The sequence below is a fragment of the Amblyomma maculatum genome, chromosome 4 (assembly GCF_055883805.1).
Source record: "Amblyomma maculatum isolate TAMU_Amacu chromosome 4, ASM5588380v1, whole genome shotgun sequence".
NCBI lineage: Eukaryota > Metazoa > Arthropoda > Arachnida > Ixodida > Ixodidae > Amblyomma > Amblyomma maculatum.
The window spans coordinates 119,019,888-119,038,331 of record NC_139347.1 but is presented as its reverse complement, the minus strand read 5'-3'; the positions used below and the strand labels follow the sequence as shown (position 1 = coordinate 119,038,331).

At 47.2% G+C, this 18,444-nt stretch overlaps 1 protein-coding gene across 2 annotated transcripts in view; it reads right to left on the bottom strand.

Moving 5' to 3' along the window:
• The window catches only part of SMC5 (structural maintenance of chromosomes 5), a 162,472-nt gene that overhangs the window by 52,526 nt on the left and 91,502 nt on the right, over positions 1–18,444 (bottom strand). For both annotated transcript variants that reach the window (XM_084602401.1, XM_084602402.1), the window contains exons 18-20: positions 13,103–13,219; positions 9,961–10,083; positions 7,984–8,112 (exon numbers count right to left, since the gene is read on the bottom strand). In XM_084602401.1, coding sequence (XP_084458527.1) covers positions 7,984–8,112; positions 9,961–10,083; positions 13,103–13,219 — 369 coding nt within the window. The remainder of the gene's footprint in view (positions 1–7,983; positions 8,113–9,960; positions 10,084–13,102; positions 13,220–18,444) is intronic.

Below are 18,444 nucleotides of genomic sequence, written 5' to 3'. Positions count from 1 at the left end.
TATAAACGAGGCTTGTGTCATGCATTGCGCTTTTTCATTTTAACTTCTTTCTTTGTGTCGTTGAACAGGCGTGCGCGACCAAAGTAACTGGGCAAAACAATGCCTCTGATTAAAATCTGTCTACAAATGAGCTTTCTCTCATTCGGCGGTAACAGACGTACATTTAGTGGTTTATTCATAAACCATTTGAACGATTTTATTGCCGGGATTTCCTCATTTCCGCAAGAAGACTACACAGCTAGCTCTAGCCTGGCCTGGGTCTGCAACTTCAAGCCCTAGCCCGGCCTGGGCCTGGCGAAACCGCCATTTTCATGCCTGGCCCGAGCTCATGTAGTGCTCCAAAGCTGTATTAATCCTGCTTAAAAGTTCATTTTTAAAATGCGCGTACCGTATTTACTCGAATCTAACGCGCACCTTTTTTCCGATATATCGTGTCCAAAAATTGGGTGCGCGTTAGAATCGAGTACGACCCTAAATCTCCGACATCATATCGCCATCGGCATTTCAAAATGGCCGCCTGGTATGCACTTCGAGCCTACTAGCTGGTCTAGCTGTCTATGCCTAGCTGCAGTAGCGTCCTTCGTGTGCTTTGGTACATGTGCTTTGGTTAGCCTACCCGTTTTCTGCGATTGACCGACCAGTATGGACGTGCCGAAGATTCGTCGAGTTCATCATGATGCCGCATTTAAAAGGAAAGTCATCGTGTGTGCAGAGACGGACAGAAATCGGGCCGCATCACGCGCATTCGGAGTTCCGGAGACATGCGTGCGGGACTGGCGCAAGCAGAAGGAAAAGATTTTCGGCAGCAAGGCTACACGAAAAGGTTTCAGTAGACCGAAGCAGGGCCGGTTCACCGAAATAGAAGAGCGGCTCGCAGAATATGTTCTAGAGCAGCGAGCGGCGCAGCGGCCAGTGACGACGGACCTGCTCAAAGTCCGGGCGATGCAGCTAGCCCTACAAACGGGGCTAACGCGGAGCGACTTTAAAGCGAGCAGGTGCTGGCTGTCTAATTTTATGAAGAGAAAAGGCTTTTCTCTTCGAAGGCGGACAGGGATATGCCAGAAGTTACCTGAAGAGTACGAAGAAAAGCTGCACAGTTTTCAGCGGTTCGTTCTAAGTTTGCGCTGCAAGTACGGCTACCACCTCGGCCAGATTGGAAACGCCGATCAGACACCGCTGTACTTTGACATGCCTGCCACCACAACCGTTGAAAAGAAGGGGGCGAAGCAAGTGCGCGTGTTGTCTTCCGGCCACGAAAAAACACGCGTCACCGCAATGCTTTGTTGCACCGCGGATGGACACAAGCTGCCCCCGTATCTCATATTCAGGCGCAAGACGCTCCCGAAAGGAATCGTGTTTCCGAGTGGCGTGATTGTGCGCGCCAATGAAAAAGGTTGGATGACAACGGACTTGGTCGCCGACTGGATCGATAACGTCTGGCGCAAGAGACCCGGCGGCAGTTTGGGCCTGCGTGCGATGCTTGTGCTCGACGCTTTCAAGTGCCATTTCGACCAACGCATCAAGGACAAGCTCGCTGCGTGCAACACCGACCTTGTCGTGATACCATGTGGCATGACATCGCAGCTCCAGCCGCTCGATGTTTGCTTGAACAAGCCAGTGAAAGATAGGATTCGGGCGCTCTACACCGAATGGCTTGTGAGTGGCTGCCATGAATTCACTCCCAGCAACAGAATGAAGCGTGCCTCGCTGCAAGAGTTCACTGGATGGGCGAAAAATGCGTGGTGCACGATACCGTCTGCCATGGTCATCAAGGCCTTTAAAAAATGTGGCATATCGAATGCCATGGACGGCACCGAGGAGGAGATGCTTTGGTCCGTCAGCAGTGACAAGGAGTTGTCTGACAGCGACGACGAGTGAACCTTGTGCCGGCATAGTGACAATCTTGGCAAGATAAGCCGTTTCCTTTTGTGTGTGTGTTTTTTAGTGCACCGAGATTAAATCTTTGCTTTTCCAAACGAGACGAAGTTGTATTGCTGTATGAAAGCGTTAGGTGCGCGGTACTCTTTTTCGCGGAGAACGGGTGCGCGTTACAATCGGAGCTTTTTTTTTTTCGGGGGTGGGGGTCACGAAAAACGGGTGCGCGTTACAATCGAGGGCGCGTTAGATTCAAGTAAATACGGTATGTCCGTGAGTCTTTTTCGTGCTTAAGGTCCCTCTCCGTGATACCATGCACAGTCAGTAAATGAACGACTAAAGCGCACGCTCAAAGACCAGCTCTTCGCTGCCTGGGCCCGTTACAAACCGACAATTGTGAAAAAAACAAAAAAAAAAAAAAAACAAAAAACAAAAGGAGTGCGCGGTGTGAAGAACTTAGCGCGACCACTTGAAAAGAAAAAAAAGAAGATGTACGCAGCAGAGTCGCCTGCATTTGTCTACAGTTCCATCCCTATCCAAATTGTCATGCTTTCTGTTTACAGCAAAATGCAACGCCAACTTGCCTGGCAGCATGTTTAGTGCAATAAGTAGTGCAATCATACCTGATAAAAACTGTCCAAAGATATATGATTTGATGCTGTAATGAAACGTTCACATTTAATCACAATTTACTTGTTACAATATTCAGTACAGAAGTGCAGTTTAGTCATAAGGTATCTAACGATATATGATTTGATGCTGCAGCGTGATGACATATATATTTTAATCACGGATAACTAATTAATAACAACTAAACAAGTCCTACACTTAGTCCAGCGAAAGTATACTTTACAAAGCAATCCAACATTATACAGTTTCCGACCGATTTTTCGGACCTTCAAGGGGCCGAGATAGCGTCCGGAAAATCAGACAGTTGGAAAAAAACGAATTCACGCAAAAAAAGTCACTTTATATAGCGAGCGGCTTGAAAAAGTGACTCAATATGCCTCTGCGGGACACTATGTTGCTGTACTAGTAGTAAGTCGGCTTGCACGTCGGCAAGGGTGACATACAGTCGAACCCGGTTATATCGAACCCGGATATATCGAATTTTGGTTATATCGAACTCACGGAATATCCCCTTGAAAATCCCATGTAAAAGTATAGGAAAGCCGCGTCATATATCGAACTCAATTTCACCGGTCGTTCGATATATCGAACTCTGCTACACGCACTGGAAAGTGTGCCTTCCCCAAAGACTATCGCATCACCCTTGGCCATTTGCCGCGAGACGTTCTCAAGTTTCAAAGAATGGGCACACCCACATACATGGCTTGCAAACGTCATGTGTTGCCGCGCGGGAAACGATAACTGCAGATGCGCGCCCATTCCCCAAGGCGCGCGCATCTGCAGTTATCGTTTCCCGTGCGGCAACACATGACGTTTGCAAGCCATGTATGTGGGTGTGCCCATTCTTTTGCCGAGCTATCTCTCTCCTTCAGCACGAGCTATGAATGCGCCAAGCCAGCTCAGCCCGTTTTCAGACAGACGTCGGACGCTTTCTCCAGCGTGTGTTGCGAACCCTCTGAGCGTAGCGGCTGACGTGGCTATGGTATGGCGCCTGCGGACGTTAAGAAGCGGCAGCTCTCTCTGTTTTTCTTTTCTTTTTTCTTTTTTTTTTTTTTGCGAGAGTCATCCTTTCTTGTCGTTGTGCTGTACGCGCGACATAGGCGTAAGATATGGCGGCTGCGGACGTTAAGAAGCGGCAGGCTTTTTTTTTTTTTTTTTTTTTTGGCGGGAGCCGTTTATCTTTGCATGTATGAATCAACGGAAGCACGCGGTCTGCTGCTGCGATCATGACGCCCGCCCCAAGCGCGGCGTGATAAATCGAACCAGGCTTGTGCAATCAAGCCATCACGGGCACTCTGCCAAGTTCGCTCCCCGCCACCGGAGGAGCTATTAAAAGATAAAAGCGCCCTGACGTTATCGCTGCACAGCATCTTGGCACGCTGCCAAGAAATGAGCTGTGGATGCGACGACCGAAACGGAGTGACGCGCGCCATCCACATACAAGCGAAAACGCTCGCGATTTCTGCCGCAGCGACACAGAAACCTTGTATTGAGCTGTCGCGGTGGCTCGAGCGGCAAGAGGGACGCAGTTCCAACAAGTTTGAAATTTTTCGCTCTGTCGCTGCCGCTCGTCGCTCAGACCGCTCAATCGCTTGCATATGAGCGAGCTGGCCTTAACGCATTTTTTATTTTTTTTTTCAAATTATCGGGTGCAAAAGTGGAGGGTGGGTTCATTATGCGAGTGGGTTGATTACGCGACACATGCGGTATTGTTTTTGGCATCGTAAGTGCCGTCACAAGCCGATTTTTGTATATCGAATTATTGATATATCGAACTATTTCACGATCCCCTTCGAGTTCGATATATCCGGGTTCGACTGTACTCGCTGTGCCTCTGGCTCTTCACTGTCAGAGCCCGAGCCATCACTTTCAAGCACCTGGGGAACAATTTTGTCGTCGGTGAGTTCAGCAGTTCGATCTCGCTGTCAGCGTTAGCAAACTGCTCCAGCGTCACTTTCATGGGAACGGCTCGTGCAGCACGCAAGTGCTCGATGAGGTCAGCAGACGAAGACGGCCGATGGGATTCACTGGCGCTGTCATCGGATGACGACGGCACTTCATCTCTAATTGCGAAACCAGCATGGCGGAAGCGATTCTGCAGTGTGTCCTCAGGCATCGCCTTCCATGCATCGGAAATCATGCCGAGTGCAGGCAAATCGAGACTGTAGGTTTTGCCACTGTCCACACATAACACCATGCGGCTAAGCACGCGTCACCTATAGAGGTGCTTGAGTGTCCGCTAGTTGATGCGGTGATGTAAACAGCACAACATACAACACGTGAATGGTGACCACAGTGACTGACGACTATGCACGGTGGCAGCACCTTGGCAGCACGGCAGAGCTAGCACTAGCGGGACGATGCAGCAAGCGGTGCATGCTATAGAGGCTATACTAGGTATACGAGGTTCTGATCGAATGATATGACACGTGGGTTCAAGGTTGCAGAAAACCAAAATGGCAGCGGCCAGAAAAGCAAAATGGCACCGGCGTTGTTCGCGTTTTCAGTAGCTCTTGTGTCGCAAATCGAAAAAAAAAAAAGTCAGGAAAATCAAACGAGAAGGATTTCGCACGTCCGAAATTTCAGTCGGTGTTATACATTGACTCAATGGAGTATGTGGACGTGCCATGGCAAGGTCCGGATTTTCAGGCAGGTCCAGAAAATTGGGCGTCCGAAATATCAGTCGGCGACTGTATTATCTAATGATGTAGTGTTCAATGTAGAAACAATTAACTAATTAAAGAATAACAATAGAGAACTACAATTAGTTGAGTGCAATCATATCAACATATGCTACACAGCCCCTGGGGACACATTCTGTACACATATTTCGTACACGGTGGGTAAGAAACAGGTAAAGCTACCCATTAAAATTGCCCATTGATCAATGCCGTCCTAAGCCGATTTCTGTATATCGAATTATCGATACAGTCGAAACCCGCGATAGCGAAATCTCGAGAATACGAAATATTTCCGAGATCCCGGCAAATGCCCATAGGGGCCAATGTATTTCGTATCTCTCGGTAACGAAACATTTTTGTACCGCAATCCCACGATAACGAAATTTGCTGCAGCGTCGGTCCGCATACTGTCTCCCATATTATGAATAACAGCGTCAAAAAAAGTACTCAAATTGAGCAAACTGCAATAGCGCGCTTGCGTGGCTACAGCGAGAGCATTGGTGCCTGGCAACCTTGCAGCCGGAACAACTTTAAAAACTTTAGCCACCTTGAGCCGGTGCTAGCCACCATACCGGCGCAGCGCGTGTCCTCTGTGATCGGTTCCGCGGGGTTGTTTATCTCGGAGGCTATGTTCAGGGAAGGCAGCCTCGCAGCGACACCATCAGGGGGCGACACTAGATCATCAGCGCTGCACTTTTAGGCCTGCGAGTGGTGCACATGTGTTCGTTGTGTGTGGTGGCGGTGTGTATGAGCAGCAGTCCGCACGTTTGTGTTTGAGATGTCTCTGCCAGCCAAAAAACGAAGATTTTTGTCTCTGCAAGAAAAGGCTGCCATCATTGCTCAAGCAGAAAAAGGCAGGGAAAAAATGGATATCGCCGACGAGTACGGGATTGCGTGCAGCTCACTGTCGACAATTTTGATAAGCAAGGCAGCCATTCTCGGTGCGCTTGAGAATGGTGCTCGAGCACAGCATAAAACAGTGACAGCTGCGGTGTTCCCGGACGTTGACAAGGCAGTGTTTGCCTGGTTCCGTGAACAGCGCGCAAACAAAGTGCCTCTGTCTGGCAAACTGCTGCAACAGAAGGCTCTGGACTTTGCCTGCATGCTCGGGCATGACCAATTCAGAGCAGGCGCTGGCTGGCTGGGCCGCTTTAAAGCCCATCACGATATTGTGGCGGGCTGTTTTCTATCTATAAATTTTTCTATAAATTTTCTTTTTGCAGGCTGTTTTCTATCTTTTCTGTCTCATTTTCGCGGCAACGAAATTCTCGCGAAAGCGAATTTTTTTGCTGTCCCCGGCGATTTCGTTATTGCGGGTTTCGACTGTATATCGAACTATTTTGCGATACCCTTCGAGTTCAATATATCCGGGTTCGACTGTATCCCAATTGCCAAATGTGGCAGGGAAAAAATTGCAAAGCCTGCTCTCGAAGCTTTTTGACACATAGACAACTTGTCTTAATTAAAGCATGCACACACAGCTAGTTTCTCAAAAGCAGGCGTGTGGAGTTTGATTGTTGGCATAAATCGCACAAAGTATGCCAGAAAATATAGTCTTTCTTGTTGGTGAAAACCAGACAAACATCCCGCGCGTGGGCTGCTGCACCATAAGAATGGTTGCTTCCAAGATTTTGCATTGGCTCCTAACCGTTTTGCGACTATGAAGGTTGCAGCCACAGAAAAAAAAGAAAAGAATGGTCGCATTATTGCTTCAGACAAATTTTTACTTCGGAAATGCTGCCCTTCGCCCATCGCGCCCCAGCTTTTGCTGTCGCTTCAAGGAATCAGTCCGGAGCCGGTTTCGACTGCCGCGCCACTTACCCCAGAAAGCGTCTGGGCCTTGCCCGCGATGTACAACGGAGGCGGGGAGGTTTCAAACTGAAGCCGGTTCTAGTACCATTGGTTACCGCTACCAACGCGTGAGAGCTATCGGCACTGGAATCGCGTAAGCAATTAAGTGGCAGCAAAGGACGCATATTGCTTGCATCTTTTTTTTCCTTCATTATTTTTTGCTGCTGCTTAACATGAACTGTGTAGTTCGACACTCCAAAAGTGAGAGAAGAGAAGGCTACTGCGTTTTCCGCGTAAAGGTGCTGTCAATGCTGGAACACGCATTGTATCAACTGCAGTCGTTCATTGCAATAGTAGGCGTTCTTCTCCCATCGATTTGTGTTTCACTGCCATGAAACTCTTGCGCGATCCTACCGAATTGCCAAGTTCAGCGGCCACGACACAATCTTTACACGAGTTTTCGAATACCTGCGATTCAATAGGGGTGGTGTTGGGGGTGTCGATCAACTTAGCAACATCGAGGAATTCGCTACGTGGACCGTTTGTTACATAGAAGTAACTGTAGTGGCATTGTCTACATATGCCTATAAGAAGTGCAAAGGAAAGGGGGAGAGGCCAGAGTGCCTGCTAACAGAACCACAGGAGCAGCATGCAGCAGGAGTTCTGCCAAACGCAGTCCGGGGAACCCTACGCTAGGATGGAGATGCATGAAAACGTTGCTTGTCAGTGGCACACCCATTATTGTGGCCTTTGTCTATTGGTGAATATGCTTTTGTACCTTCTTGCACGTTCAGTGGTTCCTTTTTATTATGCGGCTTACTTTTTTCCAACATTTCATGAAGTGTTTGCGAAATGCGGCCCTGTTGCCCGTTGATGGGCCAAATTTTGATTATTTTGCTCAAAACCGTAGCACCCGTCCTTTAAATGTGCCAGCATGATTTTCAAATTTGAAAAGGCACATGCGAAGGACAGCAGGCAATAAGGGCAGCCACTGAAAGTGCCTCACCTTAACAATCTCCGGCGGTATTTGCTTGCACGTGGATGGGCTCTTGGTGGCCTCCTGGGCTTGGCGCCGCTTCTGCATCACCACACGCTGGGAAACAGACAGCTGCTGCTGGATCCCCTCCATCTCAGCCTGCAAAGGTGTCACAACCTCAACAAGTGGCAACAATACTTAAAAAAAAATAAAAAATAAAAATAAAAATAAAAAATAAAAAGAAAGAAAAGAAAAGAGAAGAAACGGCTCAGTGAATATGGTTTCAAAAACGTTGCTGAAATAGAAGTTCAGCGTCACAGCAACTTATGGTCGAAGATGTGGTGCAGGGAAATCACAGATAATACACCAGCACAAGAAAACACAAGTACTTTGTGCAGTCCATTGCAACTACGGTACTTTTGTTAAGGCTTTTTCTTTTCTTCTTCATCAACCTCCGTCCAAGGCAACTGGATCGTTGTTTGCAGTGCATAACAAAGGCAGCAAATCGAGCTACAGTCATCAAACAGCGCTACAAGAAAAACTAACGCAACAAAAATTTCCTTTGCAACAATTCTCCTGTCAGAAGGCCTTATGTGGTAATGCAGGTACTGCAGTCAGTTACTCACTACTGTCATTTTTTAATTTGTCCCATTTCCCGGCTCTTACGCTTTCTTACGGACCCGTGAAAAACATATCAGCGGGGTTTTACTGTAACTAGCGTTTCTTTTTTTGAATCCTCAGCAGCAGCGAGTAAGTATAGCACAGTAAAAGCTGGTTAATTTGAACTTCACGGAAGCGGGAAAAGTTCGAATTGTCGAATGGCCTAGAAAAAAACTGACAAGAACCGTTTGCATTACTAGGGAAAATACCGTATTTACTTGTGTAACGAACCCACTCGCATAATGAACCCACCCACCCACGATTTTTGCCTAAGAATCTGAAAAACAAAAAAAAAGAAGGCGTCAATCGTCAGCACTTCCCTCAGTTTCGCTGCGTCATGGTCCACAACGCCTTTCTTGGCAGTTCGCAGCGATAACATTGCGATGCGTTTACCTGTTAACGTTAGCTCCAGCAAGGATGGAGAGGGGAGGCGAACTTGGCAGAGTGCCAGCGCTTGTCCCGTTGCGAAAACTTAGTTTTCAGTACGTTCACTCTATCATGCCACGGGCGATTGGGGTGGGCGCCGTCTACTGCCACTCAATCATTAGAACACGATAGGAGCAAATGCCTTTACTCACTCTTCCACTTCCACTCACTCTTCCATGGTTTTACTTGGTTCCATTGGTTCCATCTTCTGTCCACGTTTTGGCCGTGCGCAGCCTCTAACTATGCTGCTCTTTCATGGAGATCTTAATTTTTTTTTTTTTTTCATCCACGTGGTGTGTGCCAAGCCGCCCAGACGCGGTGGTGCGTAGTTCGAATGATCCATAGCAGAACCAACTAAGAACTAAATTGCGCTTCGCTACAGTCTTTGTTCTGTTTTCAGAAACATGCTGAGTACACTTATTGGGATCCATGTTAGCAAGCGTGTACACAATACAGTGTTTGGGCAGCTGCTTATTGGCGCCGGCCCAGCAGCAGATGATGTGGTGGCCAGTGTCGCTCTGTGATGCCACCAAGCGTTTCAACATGGCAACTGCTGTCGGTGGGAGGAGCTTCACAACTTCAGCCACTTATTTCAAAATCAGGAATACGTCTGGTGCGCTCAAATTTCGGAAACAGAATAATAAGGTCCAGTATTATCTTCCACGCTACAAAAAACTGTAACATACTGGATGAAGTGGCATGAGCCCTTTAATAATGACGGTCAACTCTACATGCCCGGGGTCATCATAACACTGAGTGCCAATGATATCAGCAGTGCTTCTCCTAAGCCAGGGATGGTAAGTGGTTAAGACAATGTAGGCAAATGATTCCAATTCAGAGAGGCCCCAGTGAGACATCTGCATGGCACGTCCACGCAGAGGAAAAGGAAGAAACAACCTCAACAACCACCCCCCAACTCACCTGAAGGCAGGCATGCTGCCTCACAGCCATGCGGTGCGCGTCCTCTGCCCTCTCTCGGTTGGCAGCAGCCCACACCATGTCCAGGCGGTGTTCAGCACAGGCACGGCGATTCTCACAGCACAGCTGCGAATGCAACATATTAATCAATTATGGCACTTTTCACGGCCTTCCCACATAGCAAGATGAGCAAAAGAACACTGCGGACTTTTCCCTCCGAAAGACATGGCATGCTTAAGGAAACTAGAAGGCCCTTTCAATGTGGGACAAGGGATTCTTTCTAAGTGTCCAAACAGAGAACAACAAAAACTGGAGAAAAAAAGAAGGTTCCTCACTTCGCAGGTGTTGTAGAAAAACGACACCCAATAAGGAGCAACAGCTTGTTAGCTCCCACATAAGCACTGTCACATGGCTACAAAGGAAGCCTATGCAGCTTCATCGGAATGTTCACAGGTGAAACCATACCCATATTTCACTGAAATCAGTCAATTTCGTACTGGGATGACTATGAGCTTCATAAAAAAAAATCTTTACACCTCATGTACATGCTGTAAAAGAAAGCTTCAACAGAGCCAAACCTCAAGCATCGGTATGCACATGCAAAATGCACAAGGAAAAAGGAAACTAAAAAGGAAGAAAATTCATGCTAAACTGCAGTCTTTTTCAAAATTCTGCACAACATACAAGCTGCAACACCCTCATTCACGGAATTTAACAATCGTGAAAAATCACCTCGTGTGCAGGCTGGCTCACCGTACCTTCATTACATGCAAAAGAAAAAAAAAAAAAGTGTCACGCTTTCGAGAGCGAGAGTTGAAAATAAATTAATAAACCCTGTCTGCACTGCCCAGCCAAGCGCTTTACCAACTGTGCCACACCCCAGATCATGAAATGCTCTTTATAATTCCCCTTGTCTACCGTGAGGATGATAGCGAGATTCAGCGAGTGACAGATACTGCGCCTTTTTTTTCCTGTAAACGAATTATAGAACGCCGGTGAACTTTGATGCCTTTAATAAAATGCTGGTTGTGTTCGACAAGGGGCGAGTGATGTACCGTCACAACAGGTCATGACGTCACCAGGCGATTCATGCATATATGAAGCTGACCCTGCTGGCCATCCGATCCAGGCGTCCGTGCAACGCCTTTCATTTGCCGCTTCCTCGAATGCCTCACCACCCAGCAAACAGAAGCAGACTCAGATGTCTAGGAGGCGTTAGTACAGCAGGCATCAGCGGCATTTCAAACTGATTTACAGGATAGAAAAGGTGCAGTATCTGTCCCAATTCTCTGCGGACACATGTACCACCCCTGAAGGAAGGGAGGAAGGCGGGTGCGAAAGAAGAGAGGGAGATAGAGGTGCAGTAGTGGAGGGCTATGAGCCACCGCGCTGTAATGGCTTTCGCCTCATCGCACTTCAGTAGTCTAAAGTGCCCTCCAGAATTTTTTTCTAAATTCCTGTGCAACGTTTAAAACTGCAGTCGGGAGAAAAATGAACCATCATTCATCAAGCATCGCACTGCACTGCACTGCACTGTAGCCAATTCCAGAGGGCCCTCAATAAATAAGTGGCTTACAACCCATGGACATTTGGCAACTTTAAAACGAACTCGTGAGTGTGACAAGAGAGAGGAATAAACTTAAACTGAGGCCAGTGCAGCAAGCTGTGCAAAAGAAAATGATAGCGATAATACCAAGGGTAAGGAAGAAAGAAGCGTGCATTAACTCTTTCAGGGTCACCCCATAGAAAGCGGCCAAACGCAAATTTCCATGCAATGAGATATGCAGACGAATTTAGGGAGATGTTAGAGACATTTAGTATAGCGTACACAGACACACGCAGAGGAATAGCGCACGCCAAAAATATTGTGACGCGCACTGCGCATGCGCTATACGATACCCGGGACCGAGCTCTTTCGTACGATCGGCCAGCATACGCCGAGACTTGAGTTTATCGTGCCCAGCCCTCACGTACGATGGGAGATCAGCGTTGACAACATGGCGGCGTCCAGGCCGCCCGCTTCAGTGTGAATTTGTCTTTGTTACCGCGTTTTTGAGCGCTGACGCCTATAAACGGCACACGGGGTCTTCGCTTTGCCTCATGTAGCATTCAGCTCAAATATTTAGTGAATAATTTGCTTTGCTCTTTATATTGAACGGCGGCAGCGCAGTCCCTAAGCCTGCCAAGCTGCCGCAACACAGAAACTGGCTAAAATCCCGATGCGACTCGGCTAGTTTTGGCTTGGGAGTTAAAAAAAAAAGCCTGAATGTGTTCTGTAATTTTAAATCGAGATGTTGCCACCGTAGTTTGCGTTCGCGCTTTCGTACGGCCAACTAAAAGCGCCGATGCAACACACGGAGTAGCGTCCCATAATTTGCTGGCGTTTATCGAACGAAAGCGTTCATACGCTATACTAAAAGTCTCTGTTATTACAACTTTTGTTTCGATTTCCACATAGCTCACTTTTTTTATTTTGGCAGGCCGCGACACAGCAAAAATAGTTGTTCAGAACAGAACGCCTAGAAATATCACCGAAAATGGCTTCAAACTAGCTCCAGAATCTGCGCCGCCCCCTGCTGCGCTTTCCTTCTCTTGGAATCCAGTTTGTTGCCCTAAGCAACCATCGGTTATCCTTTCTTCGAGCTACATGTCCTGCCGATGCCCATTTCTTCTTCTTGATTTCCACTAGAATGTCAGTGACTTGAGTTATTTCTCTGACCCACTCTGCATGTTTCCTATCTCTTAACATTATCCCTACCGTTTTTCTTTCCATAGCCCTCTGCATTGTCCTCAACTTAAGTAGAACCCTCCTTGTTAGCTTCCACGTCTTAGCCCCATAGGTAAGTAAAAGTAAGATGCAACTATTGTATACTTTCCTCTTGAGTGAGAAGTATAATCCTGCAGAAAATGGTCCCAGCAGAGCTTGGCGACGGCAAACACAAATCCTCAGAGCACAGACAAACTATAATCTGCTTCGGATGCAGACTATCCAGCAAACTACCTCAAAGAAAGGTAAAGGTATTTTTACCAGGATGGCTGCTTCGAACTTTTTCCCCCTGAGACTCTCAAGAAAGAAGTCCTGACTGTGAGCAGTCATTTCCATGTAAAAGCTTTTCGTGGCAATTAACAGCTAATGGAGGCCCACCTTGAGTGTTTCGGTGTGGGCCTCCACTTGCGCTATTCTGCGGGAGCAGAGATCCTGCTGCTGGCACTTGGTCTTTCTCCGTTCCTCCTCCAGGTCAATGGCCGTGTTCTGCATAGTCTGCAATGAGGACAAAGACAGGAACAGTATAGACACCTCATTAATCGTTCCTTTGTCGTTTGAATTTACTACAATGCTAAAACCAAACTGCCTCATGAACAGGAATCGCAACAAGTGAAGAGTCAGTGATTATCTCGCTGTTTTATTTTTCAAGCCGCGCCATCTTTTTTTTGGCTGCTGAGACCGAAACAACGATGAAGAAAGAAAATTCAATTACAGGAAAACTTTGTTTATCCAAATCTCATTAATTCGGAAATTCAGTTAACTCGGACGGTCCAAGACTGTGTATAGTTCAATGGCGGCAAATGCTCACTATCTTGGAGGCCTTTACCCACACATCGGTTAACTTGGAGAACTCCGATGAGGGCTACCACCTTCCTGCTTTGCCGTGCGATACAGCATGGATGTGCATCCACAGCGAGCGGGCAACAGGAAACCTACATGAGGCAAGTAGGTCTGCGCACTGCTCAGCAAAAACGAAAAACAGCTACAAAAAAAATTACAAGAGTTCAACGCTGCTGAACCAAATATTGAGTGAAAGTATTAGCTGCGGGTGACTGAGCGTTCTTCTTCTCTTTTTCTTCTTCTTCAGCCCACATATATAGCCCCGGTTTAACCAAGCCGTATGAACATGCGTTAGTGCCCTATAGGCTTGATCTTTTGTCATGTTATTGATGTCACATGTGTCTTTTTTCTGTACGTCCTCGGTCAGGAAATAAAGAAAAAAAAAAAATAGTGCCCTATAGGGGTAATGTGAATGCCAGGGCCCTAGCAGGCTGATTCTGACATAACCGTCCCATGTGAAATGAGAGACCCAAGTTGGCAGCTCCTGCCAACTGAGCCGCGGCTCCGACAGCGCCCTGCCGATCGCTTGAGTTGGGAGCCCATTTCTCGCTTTTGTGTCACGTGAGTAAGACGTGGCTATCTCTGCGCTACGCCGACTGCTTGAGTTGGTAGCCCAGCTCTCACCCTAGTGTCACGTGGGTAAGACATACGTGGCTACCGCCACGCTAGGCTGAAGGCTCGAAACCTAGAGTAGTATTGCTTTCGCAATAAAAAAAGAAAAGAAAGCTGAAGGGCAAGAAATGCGATGATGATAGCGGATCACGTGAGCAGTTGCTACGTGGTGTGGATAACCGCACGCTTCAAAGAGAGATGCCATATCATCACCATCATCAGGGCGGCGAGGTTGTCACTGCTGTCCCGTGGCTGCGCTGGCTGCACGCCCCGCTGGCTGAGCGCCCTGCCGATCACTTGAGTTGGGAGCCCATTTCTCGCTTTTGTGTCACGTGAGTAAGACGTGGCTATCTCCGCGCTACGCCGACTGCTTGAGTTGGTAGCCCAGCTCTCACCCTAGTGTCACGTGGGTAAGACATACGTGGCTACCGCCACGTTAGGCTGAAGGCTCGAGACCTAGAGTAGTATTGCTTTCGCAATAAAAAAAGAAAAGAAAGCTGAAGGGCAAGAAATGCGATGATGATAGCGGATCACGTGAGCAGTTGCTACGTGGTGTGGATAACCGCACGCTTCAAAGAGAGATGCCATATCATCACCATCATCAGGGCGGCGAGGTTGTCACTGCTGTCCCGTGGCTGCGCTGGCTGCACGCCTGATTTCTTTGTCCCGATTGTTTGTGGTGCGATGGCATGCGAATCGTGCCAATAAGTGCCCGTTGCTCTGCTCGACTGTGTTTGGGGCCCGTTGTGACGACGATGTTGCTGTCGCTGGCATGTTGACCGTGATGACATGTTATCAGAAAAACTTGATGAAGATGAAATTATTCCGATGATGGAAGTCATGAGCAGCCGCTGCCGCGATGTCGCAGTACGCAACAGGCCGTTGAAGCGAGCTGTACTGGAGGAAGTTTGCATCGGATCACGTGACAGTGAGCGTGCACCTCTTGAAGGAACTGAAAAAAAAAATTTTTATTGTGCAAATTCTAATAAAAAAAAAAACAAACAAAAATAATGCAGTTTTTCATGAAATACTAAAGGTATGTGTATGCCCAGTACATTTTTTCATTGTTTTCGTGGTAAATTCGATAATCCGGAATTCAGTTAACTCGGACATTTTTTGCCAGTTTTCTGTGATCCGGATTAATGTGGTTTCACTGAATAAATTATTAAGTGGTCGTATGCAAAAACTACATGGTGGTCCATATACAGAAATATAATGCATAATTAAAGGGGTCCTGCAACACTTGTCCGCTATGCTTTAGGTGAATTATTAATGCCACGCAGATATCGAATCAAAAAGAATTACAGGAATCGGCGCAGCAGAACCAGAGTTATTAAGGAATGAATTTTCAAAATACAAGCAAACCGAAAACTGCCCTCAACTCAATTTTGCGTGCGACACCGATGGAAACAGCCTAAACGACCTCGTCACAACGTCATGGAAGATGGCTTCTCATGGTTTCCTGTTCGCTGTAACACTTATTTGTTAAAGTTGATGGTCTCTCTTCCATGGCTAAGACCACATGGGCGCCTCGCAGAACTAGAATGAGGAATAAAGACTAGGAGCACAATAGCTCGGGGCACATGGTGACAAACATGGTGACAAACATTCCTTTGTCACCATGCACCCCTAGCTATTGTGCTTTTTTCATGAGCCCGCTCCTAGACTGCTCCTTTCTCTCCATCCACAGGTGTCATTGAATTCTTTATTGCCTAAATTTGGCTGCATAGGCAATGGTAGCTGTGCACAAGTATATAGGTCGTGAAAGTACTAAAAGTCTGGGATGCAAAGTAGTAACCAGCGCCTCTGACTGTGCTTTTTGAGTCGCTTGCTTCACAGTGCCTTTGTGTAAAGTAAATATGTTGGATCAGCAGACTAAATATATAATATAACAACACGACATAACAAATTTTTCCTAATGAACACAATTTGCAGTGCATCTGCTATTTATTCAATTGTCAAACGTGCAACTATTGACGTCCTACCAGCTGCAATGAACCATCACTGCGTGCCGACACAGCCAGTAACATGATTTTGCTTCTTGAGCAAACTAAAATATTAAATATACTGAAATATGCGCATTATGAGCAGTAGTAATAGCATTGCCAGAACTCAACAACTGCAACAAACAAGCAAAACAATGCACTTAAATTATGCTGCAAGACCCCTTTAAAACCAAGAGAAAAAATGCCACTAAAGTTTGGTGTCTATACTCCTTCAACATCCCAAATCAACTTGTCCGGAAAGCCAGTGACTTCACCAGCATCCTCAAGGTAGTCAATGGGTAATAATTAATGATGGTAATGAGCTCTGATGGAATGATAAAAGAAGTCATTAAATAAAGATGGCGGTCAGTATTGGCAATGATGGCCTTAAACTCACGATGAGAGAGTAGACACCTTCAGCATACCAAGTACCATGTTACTGTTAACATTACGGCAGTACGGTAAAAGCTCGTTAATTCGAACTTCGCGGGACTGGGAAAGAAGTTCGAATTATCGAATGGTCTCGAAAAAATTGACAAAAATAATTTGCATTACGGTAAGTTTAGAGCACTTACTTGAGCAACGACCCCCCTTGCGTAATGAATCCTCCCACCCCCGATTTTCGCCGAAGATTTTGAAAAAAAGAATAAAATAAGATCTGTCGTTGCCGCTAAAGCTCCTCAATAAACTAAAAGTGCGCCATCTCCTCTTTTCTCCTCCAGCATCGCCGCTCCTCTCACGTTTCGACTGTGGCTCCATGTACGCAGTGCACGGATCGCGCACGTTCTCCGCAGCAGGCACCAGTAAAGGCGCTGGCACCGGGTCTCACCAGAGCATTTCAGTTTGCATTTTGTCGCAATGTGGTCTGGTTAAAATATTACTCGCTGCTGAAACATCTCATCCGCCCACCTAACTTTCTTCCTCCCCCTGCTACGCTTTCCTTCCCTGACAAAAATAATTTGCATTACGGTAAGTTCAGAGCACTTACTTGAGCAACGACCCCCCTTGCGTAATGAACCCTCCCACCCCCCGATTTTCGCCGAAGATTTTGAAAAAAAAAGAATAAAATAAGATCTGTCGTTGCCGCTAAAGCTCCTCAATAAACTAAAAGTGCGCCATCTCCTCTTTTCTCCTCCAGCATCGCCGCTCCTCTCACGTTTCGACTGTGGCTCCATCTACGCAGTGCCATCGGTTATCTTCTCTTCGCACTACATGTCCTGCCCATGCCCATTTCTTCTTCTTAATTTCCACTAGAATGTCAGTAACTTGAGTTATTTCTCTGACCCACTCTGCACGCTTCCTATCTCTTAATGTTACCCCTACCATTTTTCGTTCCATAGCCCTCTGGGTTGTCCTCAACTTAAGTAGAACCCTCTTGGTTAGCCTCCACGTTTCAGCCCCATAGGTGAGTACAGGTAAGGTGCAACTGTTGTATACTTTCCTCTTGAGCGATACTGGTAAGCTGCTAGTCATAATCTGCGAGTGCTTGCCAAATGCACTCCATCCCAATCTTATTCCTTTTGTTATTTCCTTTTGATGGTCCGGAACTGCGGTTACTACCTGTCCTAAGTAGACATATTTGTCTACTACTTCCAGTGCCTCGCTACCTAACGTAAACTGCTGTAAACCTAACGTAAACCTAACGTAAACCTCTCATGATAAGCTCCATGAAACCTTGGTGCTGTAAAGAAGAGGTTCCCATTAAGTGGGCAGATCACCGAGAAGGAGGAAGAGACAGTGATTTTGCGGACTAGCTGACTGCAAGTTAGGCCACCCCTGCTCCGGTCCTGCTCGCTACCAGTGCCCGCTACCAGTGCCTGGATCCCCACTTAACACTTGGTGGAGGTCGCGGGATTTCTCTTCCATTTATTCGCCCTGGAGCTCCGCAGCCGCCGAATTCCTACCTCAATGACCGACTCCAGCACTAACACCACTGGCCCCGCTACCTCGGCCCCTTCTATTCCATGCTCCGGGGTGCTTCGCCAGCAGGACCCGCCGGTCTTCAGCGGTACCGACGATAAAGACTTCGAGGACTGGCTTTCTTCGTATGAACGTGTAAGCACCCACAATAAGTGGGATGACATCCTAAAACTTAACAACGTGATCTTCTACCTGACCCAAGTGGCAAAGTTATGGTTCACAAATCACGAGGCTGACATTCCAACTTGGGCCTCGTTCAAATCCCGATTTGTTGATGTCTTCGGTCGACCTGCGGTCCGCAAGCTTCGCGCCGAACACCGTTTGCGCGAGCGAATGCAGCAGACAGGAGAAACCTTTACCAGT